Genomic DNA, 20,174 nt, shown 5'->3' on the forward strand with positions numbered 1-20,174 from the left:
GTCTTTGTCTGCCTGGCTTACTTCCCTTAGTATGATAATCTCTAGGTCCATCCATGTTGCTGCAAATGGCATTATTTCTTTCTTTTTTATGGCTGAGTAATATTCTATTGTATATATATTACCACATCTTTTTTTAAATTTTTATTTATTTATTTATTTATTTATTTATTTTTGGGTGTGTTGGGTCTTCGTTTCTGTGCTAGGGCTTTCTCCAGTTCCGGCGAGCGCTGGCCAGGCGGCCACTCTTCATCGCGGTGCGCAGGCCTCTCACTGTCGCGGCCTCTCCCGTTGCGGAGCACAGGCTCCAGACGCGCAGGCTCAGTAGTCGTGGCTCACGGGCCTAGCCGCTCTGCGGCATGTGGGATCTTCCCAGACCAGGGCTCGAACCCGTGTCCCCTGCGTTGGCAGACAGATTCTTAACCACTGTGCCACCAGGGAAGCCCTACCACATCTTCTTTATCCATTTATCTGTCAGTGGAGACTTAGGTTGCTTCCATGTCTTGGCTATTGTAAACAGTGCTGCAATGAACAGTGGAGTGCAAGTATCTTTTTGAATTAGAGTTGTTGTCTTTTCTGGATATATGCCCAGGAGTGGGATTGCTGGGTCATATGGTAGCTCTATTTTTAGCTTTTAAGGGAACTTCCATACTGTTCTCCATAGTGGCTGCACTAATTTACATTCCTACCAACAGTGTAGGAGGGTTATATTTTTCTCCACACCCTCTCCAGCATTTGTTATTTGTAGACTTTTTGATGATGGCCATTCTGACTGGTGCGAGGTGATAACTCACTGTAGTTCTGATTTGCATTTCTCTAATAATTAGTGATGTTGAGCATCTTTTTATGTGCCTGTTGGCCATCTGTATGTCTTCTTTAGATAAATGTCTCTTCTGATCTTCTGCCCATTTTTGGATTGGGTTGTTTGGGTTTTTTGATATTGAGTTGTAGGAGCTGTCTGTATATTTTAGAAATTAATCCCTTGTTGGTCACATCATTTACAAATATTTTCTCCCATTCTGTAGGTTGTCTTTTCATTTTGTTTATGGTTTCCTTTGCTGTGCAAAAGCCTGTACGTTTGATTAGGTCCCATTTGTTTATTTTTGCACACTAAAGAATGTTTTGCTTGGCTTTTTATAAGCTGGAAAACTCTATATGGTATTTCCAGGTCTTCTATTTTGGCAATATGGGTGAGTATAGAACTGGAAGACTCTCCCAATATAAAACACTTGATAATGCTGGATAAAATATAATGAACATTTTTTTAAATGAACTCTTGATCTCTTAAGAAAGTAAGGGAAATACCCTGAGACCATCCCTCTTTTTCCACAAAACAGACAACAACAGCAACAGCAGCAACAACAATGGCAGCAACAGAGGGAACTTTCAACAAACTGATACTGAGTGTGGTTTGCTTTTGGTTTGGTTTTTGCCAGTATCAGTAATCTAGGTGCTTGGTTTTAATGGCTACATGCCATCATGGGAGAAAGCCTTGGATCTGTTGGAAGTAGGACACTGGGATGCAGGGCCCCTACCTCCAAACACACACAAAGCCAGGGCCTGGTCTATGTCTTAATCTTCCCTGAGCATTTATAACCATAAGTATGCTTTTATACAGGTTTGAGGTTCAGGTTTACATTAGCCCCCCCTTTTTTTTTCCTGGGAATGTCTAAGCCAAAAAATGAACATAAACTAACATAAAGTGATTTGTGGTTGGTAATACCTCTGGATTTCTTGGGAGAAGCAAAGTAAAATCTCTTCAGAGGAAACATTTTCACCCAGAACTTACAGGATTTTTACAGAAAACACCCTAAGAGTGAGCTCACTATTTAAAATGAAAACCCATTCCTTCCTCACCCCCTTCAGCCCCAAACATGAGCAAGGGCCAGTGAACCAAAATTCAGCAATATGGCACTTAAGAACTTCAAATAATGTACTTATCAGATGGAGACCATAAAGTAAAGATGTTTAAAATACTTACAAACATAAAAGGAATGGAAACATCTGGGAAAAGAAGACTTTATTAAAGATACAAGACTGGTTTGAATTTTAGAAAAAGACTTCCATATATGGAAAAATGTAGCCATTGATATTCAAAATGTAATGGTCAGAAGTTAAATGGCAAGTTTGACAGTTGAAGAGAAAATTGGTGAACTAGAAGATAGACTGGAGGAAATTATACAGAATTCAGCAGACAGGGATAAGGTATGAGGGAGGTTAAGAGAGAGAGAGGAAAGATGAAGGCTCCAACTTATGTCTAATAGGAATTCTAGAAGGAGAAATGAGAGAACATAGAGGAAGAGGAAATATATGAAAAGAAAATAGCTGAGAATTTTTCAGTAATGGTGACAGACATACACCTTCAGATTCAGGAATCATTAAGTCTCAAGCAAGCTAAACAAAAAGAAATAGTATTTCCAAGATTTCAGTTCAGTCTGTTGGACGTGAAATACATGTTTGTTGTTGTTGTTAACCCCTTCCTCTGTATTCCATTATAATAATTGGAAAGAAAAACATTTTCTAAGACTGGCTACTCACCTATTCAACCTAGAGCGAAGCACTGAGTATGCTCATAGGCTGAAGGGAACAGAGTCTCAAATGAAGCCTTAAGGTGTGGGATTAAGAACACAGATAAGGGATAGGGCCCCTGACACTGAAGGTAAGAAGTGAAGCTGGGTTATCACGTTGGTGAGAAAGGCAGGAAAGTTCTTGTTGAAGTAAAGGGATAAAACTGAGAGAGTTGGGAAGGAACTGTGTAAAGAGCTTGGAAAGACTGATAAGGCTCTTCTATAATTATTGAGGGGGATGAGAGAGGGAGAAGATCAAACAAAAGTAAAATAATTTTCAGTATCTTTGTTGCCAATGAAGTGTTGGGCAAATGTTTATTACTAAAATTTCTGATGTGTGCCTTTGTTATTAACATTGTTCTGGAATTGCATGTCAAGTGATTAGCAAAGAAAAATAAATGCAAGTATCAGATAAAAGGAAAACACATGTATTCACAGATTATAACTAGACAAACTGATTCTAAAGTTAAAAAAGAAAAAAAAAACTTTAAGGAATAGCTAGAGAAACAAGGAATAAGAAGGCCAAGGAAGGAAGAGGAGGACTGCTGGTAAACCCAGTTATTTAAAAAATTACAATAATTTAAACATTTTGGAACTGGCACATAAATAGATAAATCAGTTGAAAAAAGTAGATAGACCCATGGAGAAGTGATACTTTGAATTAGTGGAGGAAGCAATGCCCGTATTCAACCTACGGTACTGGGGGAAAAAATAAAAAAACGCACTGGAATCCTATGTTATTATTTATACTTAAGCAAATTCCAGATTAGTTGAAAATTCAAATGTGAAAAATGATACTATAAAAATAATAGAGAAAAATCTTTGAAAAACAATTTTGAAGAGGGAAATGCAGTTTTAAGCAAAACACCAAATCCAAAACCACAGAAGAAAAGATTAATTTGGATACATACAAATAAGACATTTCTGCACAGAGAAATGCTATAAGTAATATTTAAAATATTGATAAATTGGGAAACAATTTCTGAAAGTTAGAGCAAAGCTCTAACTTTCTTAATATGTAAAATGCTGTTAAAAATCAACAACACTGTAGAAAACTGTGTGAAGGACATAAACAGGCAATTCACAGAAAAAAATAGATTTCAAACATTTGTAAAGATTCCTAACTCCATTCATAATCAAATAAATGCCAGTTAAAACAATAATAAAAAAAATTTTAAATCTCAGATTGGCAAAGATCACCTTCGACAAAGACGTCGTGAAATAGGCATCTTACTTGTTCTTGTTGAGTGTTAATCGGTAAAACCTTTTGGAAGGCATTTAGTATTATCTACCAAATTTTAAAAGTGTTATAGGCCCAGCAACTCTATACCAATAAACTCTCTTTTGAAAAAAAAAATTAGTAAGGATGCTTATTATTAGTAAGGATGCTTATTATCTCCTAAAGATAGGAGACAAGATAGGAAACAAATGTCCATCCACAGGCGACCAATTAAGATGATACCCTCCTACAATTGCGTTTATGTAACTATGGAAGAGAATGGGAAGTATTCACTGATAATAAAATGTGCATTGGATGCTTAATTACGTGCCAGGAACTGTTCTAGGTACTGGGAGTATAGCTGTAAACACAACGACAAAAATCCCTGCCCTCATGGAGCTCACATCCCATTGAGGGGAGGCAGATAGCAGCAAGATGCACAAAACGGTGAACAGGATGCTCATCAGTGTTATCAAGAAGAGGGAGTGGAGACACGTACACACAAATGTTTGTCTATGCACAGAAAACCTCTGGTAGGTAATAAAAGGAAGTGACTGCTACTGGAGAGGAGGACTGGAGGTCTGGGGAGAGAACTTTAGTTTCCCGAAGGGAAAAAAAAAATTTTTTTTTAACCACATATGTATATTAATTAAAAAGCGCGGGGGTGGGGGAGTAAAGGTGGAGAACACCACTACAAGTCTTTAAAACACTGCCGGTTAAGTCCTCCGAGCCTGAAGCTCAGCTGCTTCGGTTGCAGCGCGGGGCAGCAGGTTCCCGCCGCGGACATCAGGCAAGTCGGCTTGGGACGGGAATCATGGACGGGGCTCGGGCCGCAGAGAAATGAGTTCCTCGAGACGAGCCACGTGTGGAGAGCCGTCTGGGGAAAAGCACAAACCAGAAACAAGATATACAAGACGTGAGTAAATGCTGACCTTATACGACACGGTAGGGAGGAAAACTAGGGGCTCGGACAGCCAGTTCAGCAATCTGCGCAGAACCTCGCACTTCACCAGAGGGCGGCTGCACTCTGCGCCTGCGCCAAACGGCAGCGCTTTTGCCGGCGCGCCCGCGGGGTGGCGCCGTCACGTCCGGCTAGCTTTCCAGGGGCCCGAAAGAGCGAAGGAACACCGCCTTTTCCGGGGGGAGAACCGGAAAGAGAATCACTTCCCGTGGCGGGGCTACGTCACTTCCTCTTGAGCGCGGCGGTTGGCCGGGGCGTCCCCACGAGCGTTCAACATGCGGATTGAGAAGTGTTATTTCTGTTCGGGTCCTATTTACCCAGGCCACGGCATGATGTTCGTTCGCAACGATTGCAAGGTGAGACTGTACGCTGCGCTCCCGCCGGGCTGAAGCCGCGCCCGCGTGGCGTTTGGTCTAGGATTTCGGCTCCTGGGGCTGGTTTTGCTAGCGGCTCCGACCTCGACCTCCCGCTTGGGGAAGTTTCTCCTGCCGGCGTCGCGACCGGAGCTGGTCACTAGGCCGCCCTTGGGCGAGGCTGGCTGCGATGAGGTTGAGGAGCGATTCCAGCCAGCGCCGACGGGGAAGCTGGGAGTCTGCCCACTTTTGCACATGGGTCACGTTCTTCAGTTCGGTAAACTTTGTTGAACGCATGTCGGGTCAAGCGTCATTGCTGAGGCCCGCGTCTGTACAGATGAATAAGACTTGGGGTCGGCCGTAGTCTGTAGAGGTTGATAGAAATGTTGCATATGGCTTAATAGTAGAGTTATGTATTATGAAGCTGTTGGAGGTGTTTTGGAGAGGGTCGTCTGTAGAAAGGCACAGAAAGGAAGTGACATTTATCCTGGATCTTGCGTTTTGCTTAAGAACGTGAGGAGAAGGCAGTCTAGGGGGAAGGAAAACGAACAGTTTGAGCAAAGGCACAGAGGGGAGCAGTTACTTCTCTGTTTAAGCAAGTGACGGATTGCAGATGGTGATAGAGGCTTGGGGTAGGGCTATAAATACAAGTATAAGTCTATATAAAAAAGGTGCCTTTGTAAGCATAAGATATAAACAAAGATACAGATTTTCCTCGACTTTCGATGGCGTTGCTTCTGGATAAACCTATTGTAAGTGAAGATGCAAAACCTAATCTACTGAATATCATATATAGTCTAGCCTTCCTTAAACATGCTCAGAACACTTAACGTTAGCGTATAGTTGGGCAAAATCATCTAACACAAAGCCTATTTTATAATAAAGTGTTGAATATCTCATGTAATTTATTAAATACTCTACTGAAATAGAGAAACAGAATGATTGTAAGTGTATTGGGTTGTTCACCCTGGTGACCTGGTGGCTGACTGGGAGCTTTGGTTCGCTGCCACTGCCCAGCATCAGAGAGAGTTGTACCGCATTGCTAGCGGGGAAAGATCGAAATTTGAAGTACGGTTTCCACTGAATGTGTATCACTTTTTCATCATCATGAAGTCGAACGATCATAAGTTGGGGACCGTATGTATAAGGCCTCTTTGTGAAAGACTTTATGAATGATACATGAATTTGCCTTTCATGCCGGAATGGATCTCATTCCTCTGTTTAACACACTGTTTCTCAGAATTTGACCTCTCTTGTATTTGCTTCTGAATCACTGGACACTTGTAGAAAATACTGATTCCTGGTTTCCACCAGATCTATTGAATTGGAATCTCTGGGGGGAGAGGAAGAGGAGCTAGGAATCTATATTCAGTGAGGTGATTTTGACATGCTAAAGAACTACAGTTCCTACTTCATCACCTTATATCTGTATTCTACATGAAAGATACTGACCTCACTAAATTAGGAGTAAGGGGTCTTGCCAAAAGTGTGGGACCAAAGCTATGTTTGGAAACTTGAAAGAGCATGTAAAAGATTTTTAATTCCTGCTCTCAGGAACATGACAAAGAATTTATAGCAATGAATGAAATGATTGTCAGGTTGGGGTGTAATTCACAGTGGGCATTACGGCTTTGTGGATGATTTGGTCATCATGACTATGATTTTTGTCCATCAGTGTTTGTCAGCTGGGTATGGGAATTAGAAAGGATGGTGGGAGCTATCTAGAGTTGGCTGTTGATCTGGCAGACACAGTGCAAGTTCAAGTTGATGAGGAAGTCTATATTGCTAGCAAGGATAGTGTTGAATTAGCTGGGAGCTAGCTTGCTGTAGGGAAGACCAGTGTATCCAGAACAGAGTTGATTGGGGAAATAAGAAGTAGAGGCCCTGAAGCACTAATGAAGAACAGGTACCTCATGTTTTTCTTTGTGGATGATTCCGAAATCTTTATCTCCTTAGTTCCAGGTCTGAATTTTCCGCTTGACAGGGAAATCCTGTTTGTACCTAACAGTGAGCCTGCTGAAAGAGTCTTCCTTATTACCTCAAATCTTTTTGCTCTCTGAATTAATACTGTCATCCACCTAGACAGTTCTGCTAGAAACTGAGAGTCATCTTTGAATCTTTCACCGTTTATATCTAGCTATAGGTTCTATCCATTCTGCCTTTGCGAAGGAGAGTGGTGTCTTAGCTTTCTTTCTGCCCACCTGCCCTCGTTCCAGATTCGGCACTTGTCACTTTTGTAGCCTCCTAACTAGTCTTTCTGCATTTATGCTCTTAGCTTTTGGGACCATCTTTCATAGAAACCTCCCCTCTTATGCTTCTCAGGTAGTTTCTTAAGAGTAGAATTAGTGTATTACTGCTCCATATTTTCATAGTTTGCAAACAGGAAAAATATACATACTCTTAAGGTGTGCTTAATAAATGTTTGTTGAATTAGTGGCATAAGAAGGTGTTGAAGAACTTTGAGGCTCAGATGGATCATTTGTGTGCATGTTGAAGACTGAGGATGATGCCAGAGGACTAGATTAAAAGGGAAATTTGAGTCTATGAAGCTTTGTCTCACACATAATCGTTTACCACCTACCCCACCATAGATTTAACCACTTCCTTAATGTGTGCTTGCATATTACTTTATACTTGATTATTGTGTATAGCTGTATCCCATTGTTTATATCCTAGTCCGTTCTTTATCTCTCTTGTTTTCAAAATGAGATTTTACCACATTGCTAGACTAAGCTTCTCAAGGTAAGGCGTCATGTTTTAATTATTCTTGTATTTCTTGCATCTAGTACAACATCCAGCACATAGTAGCTGCTCCTTATTTGGGGATTGAATCCCCATCCCATCTCAATGACTCCAGTCTCTTCAGATAATTCATTGTGCTTTTCAGGTGACATCTGTTAGATATGGAGTTCAAGTAGACTTGCCTGTAACTTCCCGTTGGCTCTCTTTGGAACCGAGGAGACCTGGGACAAGTTCAGACCTCTCATTAGGTATATCTCAGAAATGGGGATTTGTTTAGGAGTTATCTAGTAGGTGTTAAACATTGAAGCCTTTTACTTAAAAAAGATAATAGTACTTTGGCTGAAAATACTCAAAGAAATTTTACCAATAATGATTTTATAGTGAGTTATTCCAGAAGACTACAGTAGTTCTTCTATTTTCTAGTTGGTTTGAAATTAATTCAAGAATGTAGACATGCTTTTACTCAAGTCTCCCAGGAGAGGGCTCTCCATGAGGTCAGGGCTTAGATCAGATTGATCTAGTATTGACCATTTTTAAGAAAACTATGTCCTAGTGTGTTTAGTGACCTATTTGAAGGTCTCCATAGAACAAAGTGTATATAAAATGAAAAGTATTTTGGTTTGTGATATATGCGTGCGTGTGTGTGTGTGTGTGTGTGTGTATGTTAGCTTGAAATGGTAATACCTTATTTTGACCTTTTTTTTTTTAATGGGTCACATTTTCTAGGTATGATAATTCAACTTAATTTTCGTTGCCAAGATCTACAAACTCAATTACTTTTTCTCTTCAGATTTCCTCTAGTAAAACACACAAATTTCAATGTGTTCTAAGACAAAGTAACAAAATGATGCATTTTAGACTTATAAAATGAGTCCCAATAAGCCATTTCAGGAGCATGTTAAATCATCATTAAATTGTAAACACTATTAAAGGATAACATCTTTTGGGATGAAAGTGAAGAATTAAAGTAGTGAAGAATCTTCCTAGTAGATCTCTGAATAAATACTTTAGAAAACAAATCTATAGCCAGTTTTAGTTGCTTTTTTGAAATTATTTTGTGCAACGGTGGAAAGAACCAAAGGAAGTTTCAGAATGGTTGTTTGAAACTTTTAACCCCCTCCCCCCATTGAGGTATTTAGAAAGTGAATTTTGAGAATTATTTTGAATTGCAAAGGGATTTAAATAAATGACTTTCCTTAAAACTGTTCCCTTCATTCAAGATCATTTGTAAGGTTTTACTGTTATTCTATAAAAATGGTCGTTTTTAACCATATTTTTGGGGCCCTCAATCTTTAGTTGTGATGATGTTTATTAGTCAAAAAATAGTTCAATTTCCATTTTATGTGATATGTCTCACACATTTGTAAATGGTGTTGTGAGTAAGTAGAAGCAGTTGTGAGTGAGAACCATTGTTATTTCTCAGACTTTATAGTATATTTTGTCTGGTAGGATAACATCCTATGGTATAAAATTTTTTAATATTGACTTTTCACTATTTTAACACTTTTCTTGTAGGTGTTCAGATTCTGTAAATCCAAGTGTCATAAAAACTTCAAAAAGAAGCGCAATCCTCGCAAGGTCAGGTGGACTAAAGCATTCCGGAAAGCAGCTGGTAAAGAGCTCACAGTGGTGAGTACGGTTAGCTATCAGTATAGTTCTTACAGTTTTCAAAATTTTAACTTCTAGGTGGGAGATGTGATTTAATTAACTCTAACAAGGCTTCCTATAGAATGGTTAATGAGTGACTTATTTGCATTTGGGTTTGGTAATCTCATTCTCACATGATCCCCAAAACCATAAATCTGTAGAATTCTGAAAAGGAAAAAAATTCCTAATCTAGTTTGTAGAAGTGATTTTTCTTATTCTCGAAAAAGTATTTTTAGCTCTTGCAACAAGGGGGGAATTATTTAAATGGATTGAAGTTGGAAATTGCTACTTAGGGATTTTGAAAGGAGGTTAAGAGATTAAAGGGTTTTTGACTAGCAGTGAGGGCTCAGATGAGGTTTGTAATGGACTCATTTATCAGTTTCTTGATTTCTTTAGCAGGACTCTGTGTCTGAGAGCAGAGAACTTACTTCATAATGGCAGTGTAAGGAGGAATCGTGAGGAATCAGGGGTGAGGGAGTTCCATGAGGCGAGCCCCCACCATCATATTGCTGTTAACTGAGTTGGTGTGAAGACCTGGTGAAGCTTATCTGCACTCGAGCCTTAAAAAGGGACGAGGGGCAGCTGCTGCACAGGCTACCTTTGAGGGAGGGAGAGCTTTCAACTGTCCCCTCCCGCCAGACTTCCTCTTCCCCCAAACCCATGACTCTTTCCCACCTCGCCACTCCTTAAAGGCAGTATAGTATCTAAGTAGTTGCTGTGAAGCCCTTTGCTGTCTGTCTCGACACCTGAGGTTCTTCAGTGAACATAAAGAATATTTTTTGACAACATGTAAGGCCAAATCATAATTGTCACAAAAGTAATTTTCACTATGGACAAATAGATATATAGCATCTCAAATACAGGTGGCAACTGTATGAGTGAAGAAAGGATGCCGGGTCGTAGTCATTTGCTGGTGACCAGTTACCTTGTCATGGCTGAGGTTACTGTGATCTGAACAGAGGCATGTGTATATAAATGAAATAGCCAAGTGCAGAGTTAATGCTGTTCCGTATGCTTGAGTCTGATAGATTTGAAAACTAAGAAATATCTGTAGTTTTTCCAAAATTATTTTGCATGTTTTGAGATAAATAGGATTGTTAATTATCAAAATACCAACTACATTTGAAGGGGACTAAAGAATTTCAGGGTGAAGCTTACGTCATGCAGAGTAGTACCACATTATTTGAAGATGTGTAGTTTCAACTCTGTGCTGTAACACAAAGGTTTATAGGTATTGAAATATATAAACATGCTAGGTATTTTTGTTGAACCATATGCAGTTCTCAGTGTTTGACTCTTTTTGATCTATGGGAAAAGGCAATTTCATATGGTTGAATCTAATATAAAGTTTTCTGGCTATGAGTCTCATCTAGAAACAGGAAATTAGGGAAGCTTTTTTGGTTTGTTTATAATCCCCATGATTGTTATAGGCCCCTCTGAGGGATGGGGGTGATCCTCTCCCCTCCCCTCCCTTTGAGAATCACTCATACATAGAGAGACGTTTTCAATAGGGCTGTCTTGTACATCGTGGTGTTTAAAGGAGAAAAAGTTTGAAAACTTGTATTCTCTGGGATCGCCCCGGGGGAAATCTTAATATGTGCCCGTAGCTTGAAACACTTAGAACTTTTGTGAAAAGGAGAAAAAGTTTTAAGAAATGCTTCCTTTCTACCTCTCTTAAAACCATATTTCTCCTCTTCTTACAGGATAATTCATTTGAATTTGAAAAACGTAGAAATGAACCTGTCAGATACCAGCGAGAGCTATGGAATAAAACCAGTAAGTCACAAGGACTACCGGGAATTTTCAGGAGACACTGGTTTGGGATATTACCATAACTTTAATATCAGTTGGTTGGTTAAGTATTAAATTTCTTCTTTTAATCAGTTAGCTTTTATACTTTTATCCTTATTTTAATGGCTCTGTTGTATTTGTGGGGTTTTTTTTATAAGCTATCCCAAATCCTTTTCAGAATGGACTGATGTATCCATTATAAAAATGGCATAATTATTAAATTTGATATTATTTGAAGTGCCTACACAGAAATATAAAAACATTCAAATATCTGGGGAAAAAATAGAGATGTAGAATACTTTTGGGGGGTGAGTGTGGCATAGTTAAAATACACAAAAAACCTAACACACTTTACAAGTTTAGATAATTTGGTTTAGAGGTATAAATATTGTTTTCTGTATACCTAATAAAACTTAGTGATTCTGTAAAGTTAAAACGTACAGCATGTAAGGTGATAATTACAGATTTTCTAAGAGAACTTCTAAGTGCTTGACTTGGGTAAAAAATGAAGCTATAGGCTACTGAAACTAAAAGCAGTAATGTTTAATTCTTATCTACCTACCTACCTATCTCTCTGTTTTGTTTACTTATTTAAGTAAGCAGAGGCTTTAATTTAAAAAATTCTCATATGTAGTAAAACGTAGTTCCTTAAGCTAGCTTGTAGATTCCACTATGTCTCTATGTGTGTTTGAGGCCCTTGGCCCTGCCTTTTCTCCTTCCCCCATACCTGCTTATGCAGCCTTTAGCCATTTCTAGTCTTGGGTGTGGAGGTGATGTAGTTTGTTAACTACAAGTCTCTAAGACTTGGAATTCTACCAACTTTATTGGTCTCTAATGGATTATTGGCAGGGCATACTTTTCAACACCTTTTCACCAGTTAGTCACAAGACTTCAGAGGAAGAGTTGGAAAGTTATGGGCCTTTGTAGTAGTATTTGACACCCTCTAAAGCCTGGTTTATCTTCCTGAACTGTGTGGAAAAATCAGAGTCCCAATTGGGAATTGCCTAAGTATTCTGCCCTTTGGTGTGCTTGTTTGTTTGGTTTTTTTCTCTTTTTAAAAAATAAGGTCTTTCCCTTCTGTTTTGTAATTAGAGGAGGAGTTAATTTCTGATTAGCAGTTGGTTTTATTGGGTTTATTTAGTAAGGAAATAACACTGATTCAAACTCACGGATTTCTAAAGAGATTAATAGGATTTTTAAAGTTGAGATTATAATTGACATATATTAGTTTCAGGTGTACAACACAATGATTTGATATTTGTATATATTGTGAAATGATCACCAAAATAAGTCTGGTTAACAGCTACACTATACATAGCTAATTTTCATAGGGTTATTAAATTGATTCCTAAAGGTACTCTTGGCAGGGACATTATTGGAAGACCCTAAAGCATTTCTGGACCCCATTGAGTTTTATTTCACTTTGGCCTTTGTTTTCTTTTTTTTGTTACTACTTGAAGATAGCAGCTCCAGACCATTTTTACCTATAACTACTTTTATTTGGTGGGTATTCAGCTTGATATGGAAACTGAGGTACATATTTTAGTCATCTGTGGATCTTCAGTTACTAAGATCCTCTGTGCTGGTATCATGATGTTTATGTTGTTCCTGAGAGATACTGTGTGTTCTCAAAGATGTTGTATCCTTTACCAATAACCACTGACTCTAGCATACAAAGATGAACAGGGCGTATACAGTCCCTGATCTCTCAGTGCATTTTACTGAGTACTCTATTTTACTGTTTCTGTTAGACAGTAATTGGTTCAGGTATTATCACAGAGTCTCATTCATTTGCCCCACTCAGATCCACAGACTACACTTTAAGAATCTGGACTGGGAATTGTGCTATTAGTATGGTAGCCACTAGCCACAGGGGCTACTTAACAATTAAAATGTGACTAGCCTGAATTGAGATGTTCTGTAAATATAAAATACATGCTGGATTTTGAATACTTAGTATGAAAACAAGCATAAAATATCTTAGTAATTTTTTATATTAATTACATGTTGAAATGACAGTATTTTGGATATGTTGGGTTAAACAAAATGTATCTTAAATTTAATTTCAAACTTCCTTTTTTTTAAAAAAAAATGTGGCTACTAGAAAATTTAAAATTACATACGTGATTTATCTTATATTGGACAGTGCTGATATAGATTCTAGAGTAGTTGGACTCAACTCCCTTATAGCCTAGGCTCCTCTACACATTTTCTGAAACAGTTGGATTTTAGTGGTTAAGAATGTGGCAAATTGACTGGTTCATTCTACCAGTATTCATCGTGTGCAGATCATATCCTAGGCACTTGAAGAAAAAGTGGCTTTTATGACCAGGAAGGTAGAGTCTCTTTATGGAGATGACAAGCTAAGAATGGGATTAATTGCCATTAATCCAAGTTCTCTGTAGAATAAAATTTGAAAAGCGTTGGACTGGTTTCAAGTACAAGGAAAATTTAGTAGTAGTAAAGGCTTTTGCAAAATAAAAGTTAGAGGAGTGATACGTGGGAAAGAGTCAACAGTGATATCAGCCAAGGGTACATACCTTTGTCAGCTATTTTAGTAGGAATTGTTTTTTAATAGGAAGTGTTTTTGCAGTGAGTTTTTTGTTTAGTTTAATCCACTTCTAAGTCACAGTAAAGTAGTGATTGTTAAAGCTCCTGTTGGTTATAATCATCCTCCTTGAATGTACATAAATTTGTTAACGTTTATGAATTTTTTTGTAGTTGATGCAATGAAGAGAGTTGAAGAGATCAAACAGAAACGCCAGGCTAAATTTATAATGAACAGGTATGAATATTTTAAAATATCTTTATTTTCATGTAACTTCAGACTTTCAAAAACTGGCAAGATAGTATAAAGAAGTCTTGTATATTCTGTTAGCATTTTGCCAAATTTACTTTAACTCTGTGCGTAGTAAGTTGAAGACATGATGCCTTTTCCTCCTAAGTATGCTTCAATATATATATATATATATCCTAAAAATAGTATGTTCTTTTTCTCTGGGTTTTTAAAGTTGAGGTATAATTGACAGACAACATTAGTTTCAGGTGTACAGCATAAGAACATGCTCTTAATAACCAGTGTAGTTAAATCAGAAAATTAACACTGGTAAAGTACTATAGACCTTACTAGATTTACTTGTTGTTCCAATAATGTCCTTCATAACAGCAGAAAATCCTGGATCATGCATTGCATTTAGTGGTCATATCTCCTCAAGCTCCTTTAATCCAGCAGTTTCTCACCTTTGTCTTAGATGACATTGGCATGTTTGAAGAGTACAGGTCAGTTATTTCATAGAATATTCCCCGGTTTTTGTTTGATGTTTTCTTCGTGATTAGATTCAGGTCCCTTTGGCCAGAACATCATAGAAGTGTGTCCCCCTTAAGCACCCCAGCAGAGGCACCTGTTGTCCCTTACTGGTGATGTTAACTTTCATTGCTTGGTTAAAGTAGTGTCTGCCAGTTTTCTCCACTGGAAAGTTACTGTTTTTTCCCCCTTTTTAATCCATCAGTACATATCTTGAGGGAGACACACTGAGACTCAGCAAAGAGCCTGTTACTCCTCAAACTGGTACCTACTGGTTTTCGCATCCATTAGAGTTCTGCCTGAATCTGTTACTACTGTGATTGTTGCCAAATGGTGGTTTTTCTGATTTCATCATTTCTTTTCCGTTTATTAGTTGGCCTTCTTATCTAAGAAAGAGCATTTTCCTTTTTCCCCAGTTCCAAAATTTATTCTTTTATTCATTTATTCACATCATATCTGTGTGTATTCATTAATTCTTATTGTATTCAATGAGTTATAATTCTTTGTCATTATTTTGATGTTCTAAGTACCCCAAGTTGGCCAGTGAGAATTCCTTCAGGCAGGCTGTGTGTCATTTTGACAGTTCCTCACCATTCTTTGAATCCTTTCTTGCTTTATGGCTAATGAGATTTTTCCCTGCCCCAGCTTGGAATTGGCTATTTCTTTAGAAGGGGCATCACTTTTGATCTAGTCACCATAAAAGTCATAGAAAACCATGCGTCAACAGCTTTCTGGCTTTAAAATTTTTTTTTTTAAAGCATTACAAAAAAGGACCCAAATGCTTGAGAACTAGTCTGTTGGCTTTTTTTGTTGAATGTCTTGTGTTTTGTGCTCTTGTAATTACTGAATGATTTAAAAAATTAGCTAACACAGAGACTACAAATCTTTCTCCTCAAATAGAGAACACAGACACTTTAATAATCAGAGAGTCTTACTCTGTGTAATCTCTGAGACTTGTTAATTCTTTGTTTCAATCACATCCCTTCATGCACTGAGCAAATATCTTTTCAACCCGTTTTATTCCCGACTAGGTGCTAGGAATACAGTGAATGAACAAATTGGGAGTGCAGGAATCATGTTTAAGCTAATTAGGAACAAGAAGTGAATTGTGTTCCCATTGCTCGTTTGTGTGGCTAACTTAATACAATTTTTTACAAATGAGGAATTAATGTCTTTTAAAGAGGTTTTAGTAACTGAAATTTTGGCCTTAATGTGTTTTATCCTAGGTTGAAGAAAAATAAAGAACTACAGAAAGTTCAGGACATTAAAGAAGTGAAGCAAAACATCCATCTTATCCGGGCCCCTCTTGCAGGTAAGTACTGCATTATGCAGGAGTTCTCTGCCTTAAGTAGAGAAATGAAAAATCTGGATTGTTGTGGTCCATGTAATTGGGTACCAACCAACTTTTTAAGGTTGAATCTTTTCATGTAAATGTTCTCCCTCATTTATGATATGACTATTTATAAAAGTAATTTATTCAGTGTGCTTCCCAGTTCCAGTCAATTTATTGCATATGGTGTTTCTTTTCTCCCTTCATAAAATCCTAGCTTCCACAAAATCCAAGTTAATCAAAACGATTTGAGTAATAATTTAATAGATGATTTTGCCTCATACCTGTTTTGATTAAAGGATAATGTTTTATATTAGTAGCTCTCAAACTTCATTTGGTGTGGGAGTTACTTGGGGGACTTAGTATGTAAACATAGAGGTCCAAGCCCCTTGAGTTTGGACCTCTGTTCTTTAGTAGCTCTCCAGGTGAGTCTGGTACTTCAGTTTGAGAACTACAGTTTTGTATTAAAAACCCTCCTTGTGCTTATGTAGCTTACAGTTAGGCACTCACTTGGGCAGTTGCTTGTGTGCATAATTTCTTTTGTGAGATGCTAGGAAACCACTCTTTTTACTCAGCTGGTGCCAAGTACAATCTGTTAAAAGGAGAGAAATTTTGGTGAGATTTAGCTATGCCTAAACCTTAGTAAAGTCAAATCCTATAACCACATATTGGGTAGATTTATGCAAAAGTCCTAGCTAGGCTGTTTTTGTACCAAATTTTAAAAAAATAGACAAAATTCTGGAGCATTGTTTCACATATAGATGATATGGACTGACAGACACCCAGAGAACAATAGGAATGAACCATTGTTATCTAAGTTTTTAGGTAACCCTTTGACGTAGGTAGTACAGTGTTAAGAGCAGAGAGAGACCCTAGTTCAAGGTGGCCAGGGTTCACATACCAGCTCTTTGTCAAGAGTTTAATTTCTTTCTTTCCCTTTTTTTTTTTTTTTTTTAAATAAAGGCAAAGGAAAGCAGCTGGAAGACAGAATGGTACAGAAATTACAACAGGATGTGGACATGGAAGATGTTTCTTAGAACTCTTACTGTCTGTAACCATTTCTATAAGTGCATCTGGAAATCTCCTTTGGAGACATAGAACTTCTAAATTATTGATTTTTTTTTTCATATAAGGTCACTCATATGAAAGGGGATTAAAGTACTTCCTTCCTACATTGCTATCTGCAGAACAGCAGATATGGATGCTAGATTGCATCTCAATGTTAAGCCTTCACTGAGAAATACACTTTTATAAGTCATGAAAATTATGTTTGTAAATACAGAAGTGAATTGTGGACATAAAATGGTCATGCCTTTTGGTTAATGGCACTAGGCAGCATTTATGTAATAATTAATGACAAATTCATGATGAGTAATATATAAAATAAAATTTTCATTGCAGTAAAATATTCCTTTTCTAGAAGGGATACAGCAAGGAACTAACAATCTGTATGATAATTAGCCTCTAGTCATTTCTTTTGATTTTAGTACTTCTGGTTTTGGTTTATTAGCTTCTTATAAGAACATAATGGTCTAATATATTGAAGCCTAATTATGTTGGACCGTTTTGACCTGGTTTTAACTATTATGATAGGCATTTGTGGATGTTGGGGGTGAGTTGAATAGTCTGTTCCTGAAATGGCACTATATAATTTCTACTTTGGAGAATACTCACTTCTAAGTTGAGATTCCTAGTAGAATAAGCTTTATTTTTCTAGGAGCCCAGTACCTATTAAAATTTTTTGTGTGGTTTTCTTTTTAAAAACTCCTTAATTGTTTGTGGAAAATTGGACGTATGGGTAGCACATTATAGATTATTTGCACATAAAATTGTTTCTGAAGTGCCTACGTATTCATTATTTAAAAGTACTAAACAAAAGGTATGAAGTTTGCTCACACATACTAAGAAGTAGGAGATACATTTAAAGAGAAATGTATACTTTATACTTCATGTTTTCTTATTTTTACATTACTTATGAGTAAGTATGTTAAGAGTATTAAGTAACTCAGTTTTTTTTTTCTTAGGACAATATTTAGAATAAATTACAAGTTTTAAGGTTATATAATTATATAGTAATGGCTAAATTTTTATTTTAATATTAGATAGTAAAAAAGTGGACTGACCACTGGACCAGGTGTTAGAAGACCTGAATCTAGCTTTGTTCTTATTGATAAAATAAAGCTCATTTGTAAACAACATTATTGATGCAACATTTAGGGGAAATATGTATGTAAAGACATTTGTAAAATTACTTGACGTTTTCATCGCATTCTATATTCATGTTTGTTTTGATATAAACTTGTTTAAAATTACATACTATTAAGAAACAAATTTCCTACTGTGCTAGTTAGGGAGTAGCTTAGCTATTGCTTTGAGATCATTAATTGGGGTAATTGAGCTGAAACAAAGAGCTGACATTGTGTTTCAGGTTTAACATTCAGGCAGTTCTCTTAGCTGTCAGGATTTCATATTATTGTGAGATGCCAGATAAGTATTTGGATGCAAATGCCATGATTTTATCCACCCACAGCTTTTTAAGCTTGGTTGGACCACTGAGGATGAGTTGTCCCTTTAAAGTTTGCCTGAGAGTGGCATGGTACAATGCTTTTAGGCTACTATTGTTGTAGCTTGTCTGGTTGAGACCTCTGCTGGGCAGTTAGCATAAACACAAAAGTGTGAATTGTCCAGACACTCACTACACAGAATATATTCTCTCATTGTTTAAGAACAGTATCAGGCTGGAAATCATAGAATTTTTTTTAACATGTACCTCTTAAAAAACCTTGTAAGATTGCAGAAAAAAAATTCTCACATGAAAAAAAAATCTCATTTCTTAAAAATGGAAACCCTAGGAAGATGTTTACCCTGTAGAAGAAAGTTTGAGAAGGACTAGCCTATTTCATGAAGTAGACAGCATTTTTCTAATTTTATAAATGGCCAAATCTCAGGTGTAAAATCTTGCCCCTTAATCACACAGAACAGAAGATGGAAGAGGCAGGGATTTGTGTTCTTACCAGTCTGTTTCCAGCGTTGCCCTGCGTTTATATGGAAGGGATTGATCTAGAGCCTCTCAGATCCCATCTTCACAAGTCCAGGTGTTTGCTGCAACACTCACTTGACTATACTTTGATTTCTTCATCTGAAAAAAAAATGGAGACAATGACTAACCTCAGGAGTTTTAATGAGGATCTAATTAGTTAATACATGTAAAATAGTCATTTCAACTCCACCACTATAGTAAGATACTGTTAAAATGTTAGCTATTAAGGTTGGTTATGTGACCACACAAACTCAGTAACAGCAAAGGACTTTGACTTGGGAGAAAGACGGAAGGTCTTAGGGTTTGGGGCTAGCTGTGCTTAATTGAGTGCAGTGTACTTAGTCTACAAAGTGATATGTATGGTTTAAAATGTTAATTTTAGCCTTTATGTCAGCTGACAAGTTCAGTTATTAAAAGCATCTCATTCCACAAACATTCTCTGCTGTGAAGATTGGGAGGGGAAATACGTTTCTGGTTCATCAGCATTAGTTTAAAAAATGAATCATCGCCCGTAGTTTTAAGGGCTAATTTACATGGTATAAGGGAAGTTATTTTTTCCCTCTGTCCTTTAGCTTACATTTTAAATGGAGATCTGGAAAAAGACATCAGACTTTAATCACTCAATATAAATTCCAATATTGAATGAACACTACACCTTGTAAAAATTAACCTAGCAGCCTGCTGAATTAAGAGTGTTGAAAAACTAAGGGGAAAAATATATAAAAAATCAGTTTCAAAGGCTATAGGAAGAATTTTCTAAGGTGTCTATTCTTTACTGATACATAGCAGAATGGAAAAGTTAACCCACATGGTTTACCCTGATGTGTTTATACTGAGTGTATCCATAAGCCTCATGTTGATTTGAATCATTTTTGTCTGTTGTTGAATTTCTTTTTAAAGGAGAAGTGACCTTTTTCTTATCTTTTCTGACATTCTGGATGTAACAATCTCTAGTTTCTGGTGCCATGGGGTGAGTCTCTAACTTAAGCTCTCCTGCTTGAACACTCTCCCTTGGTTTTGTATCTTAATTCAAGCTATCATGCAGGGGTTGGAGGTGATGTTTCTACCACATGACCTTCCCTGGGGTACCGGTTACCTGAACTGATTCTCTAGGCTCCCAATGATTCTGTGGCTTCCCTTTGATCCTGCCAATAAATTCCTTTTGCCAGTGTTTGTAACCAAAAATCTTGATTGATAGACATCCCCCATCCTCTCCAGCAAGT

The 20,174-nt window shown here is 37.4% G+C and overlaps 1 protein-coding gene across 1 annotated transcript; it reads left to right on the plus strand.

The window, feature by feature from the left end:
- The first annotated feature begins 4,962 nt into the window (after positions 1-4,962).
- RSL24D1 (ribosomal L24 domain containing 1) lies at positions 4,963-19,384 on the plus strand. The gene is made up of 6 exons (XM_061182101.1): positions 4,963-5,100; positions 9,355-9,468; positions 11,190-11,262; positions 13,999-14,062; positions 15,808-15,893; positions 16,875-19,384. The coding sequence occupies exons 1-6, from the start codon at positions 5,020-5,022 to the stop codon at positions 16,946-16,948; spliced, it is 492 nt and encodes a 163-aa protein (XP_061038084.1). The 5' UTR covers positions 4,963-5,019; the 3' UTR covers positions 16,949-19,384.
- Positions 19,385-20,174: the final 790 nt, after the last annotated feature.

Source organism: Eubalaena glacialis, chromosome 2 (assembly GCF_028564815.1).
Source record: "Eubalaena glacialis isolate mEubGla1 chromosome 2, mEubGla1.1.hap2.+ XY, whole genome shotgun sequence".
In the NCBI taxonomy this organism is placed as follows: domain Eukaryota; kingdom Metazoa; phylum Chordata; class Mammalia; order Artiodactyla; family Balaenidae; genus Eubalaena; species Eubalaena glacialis.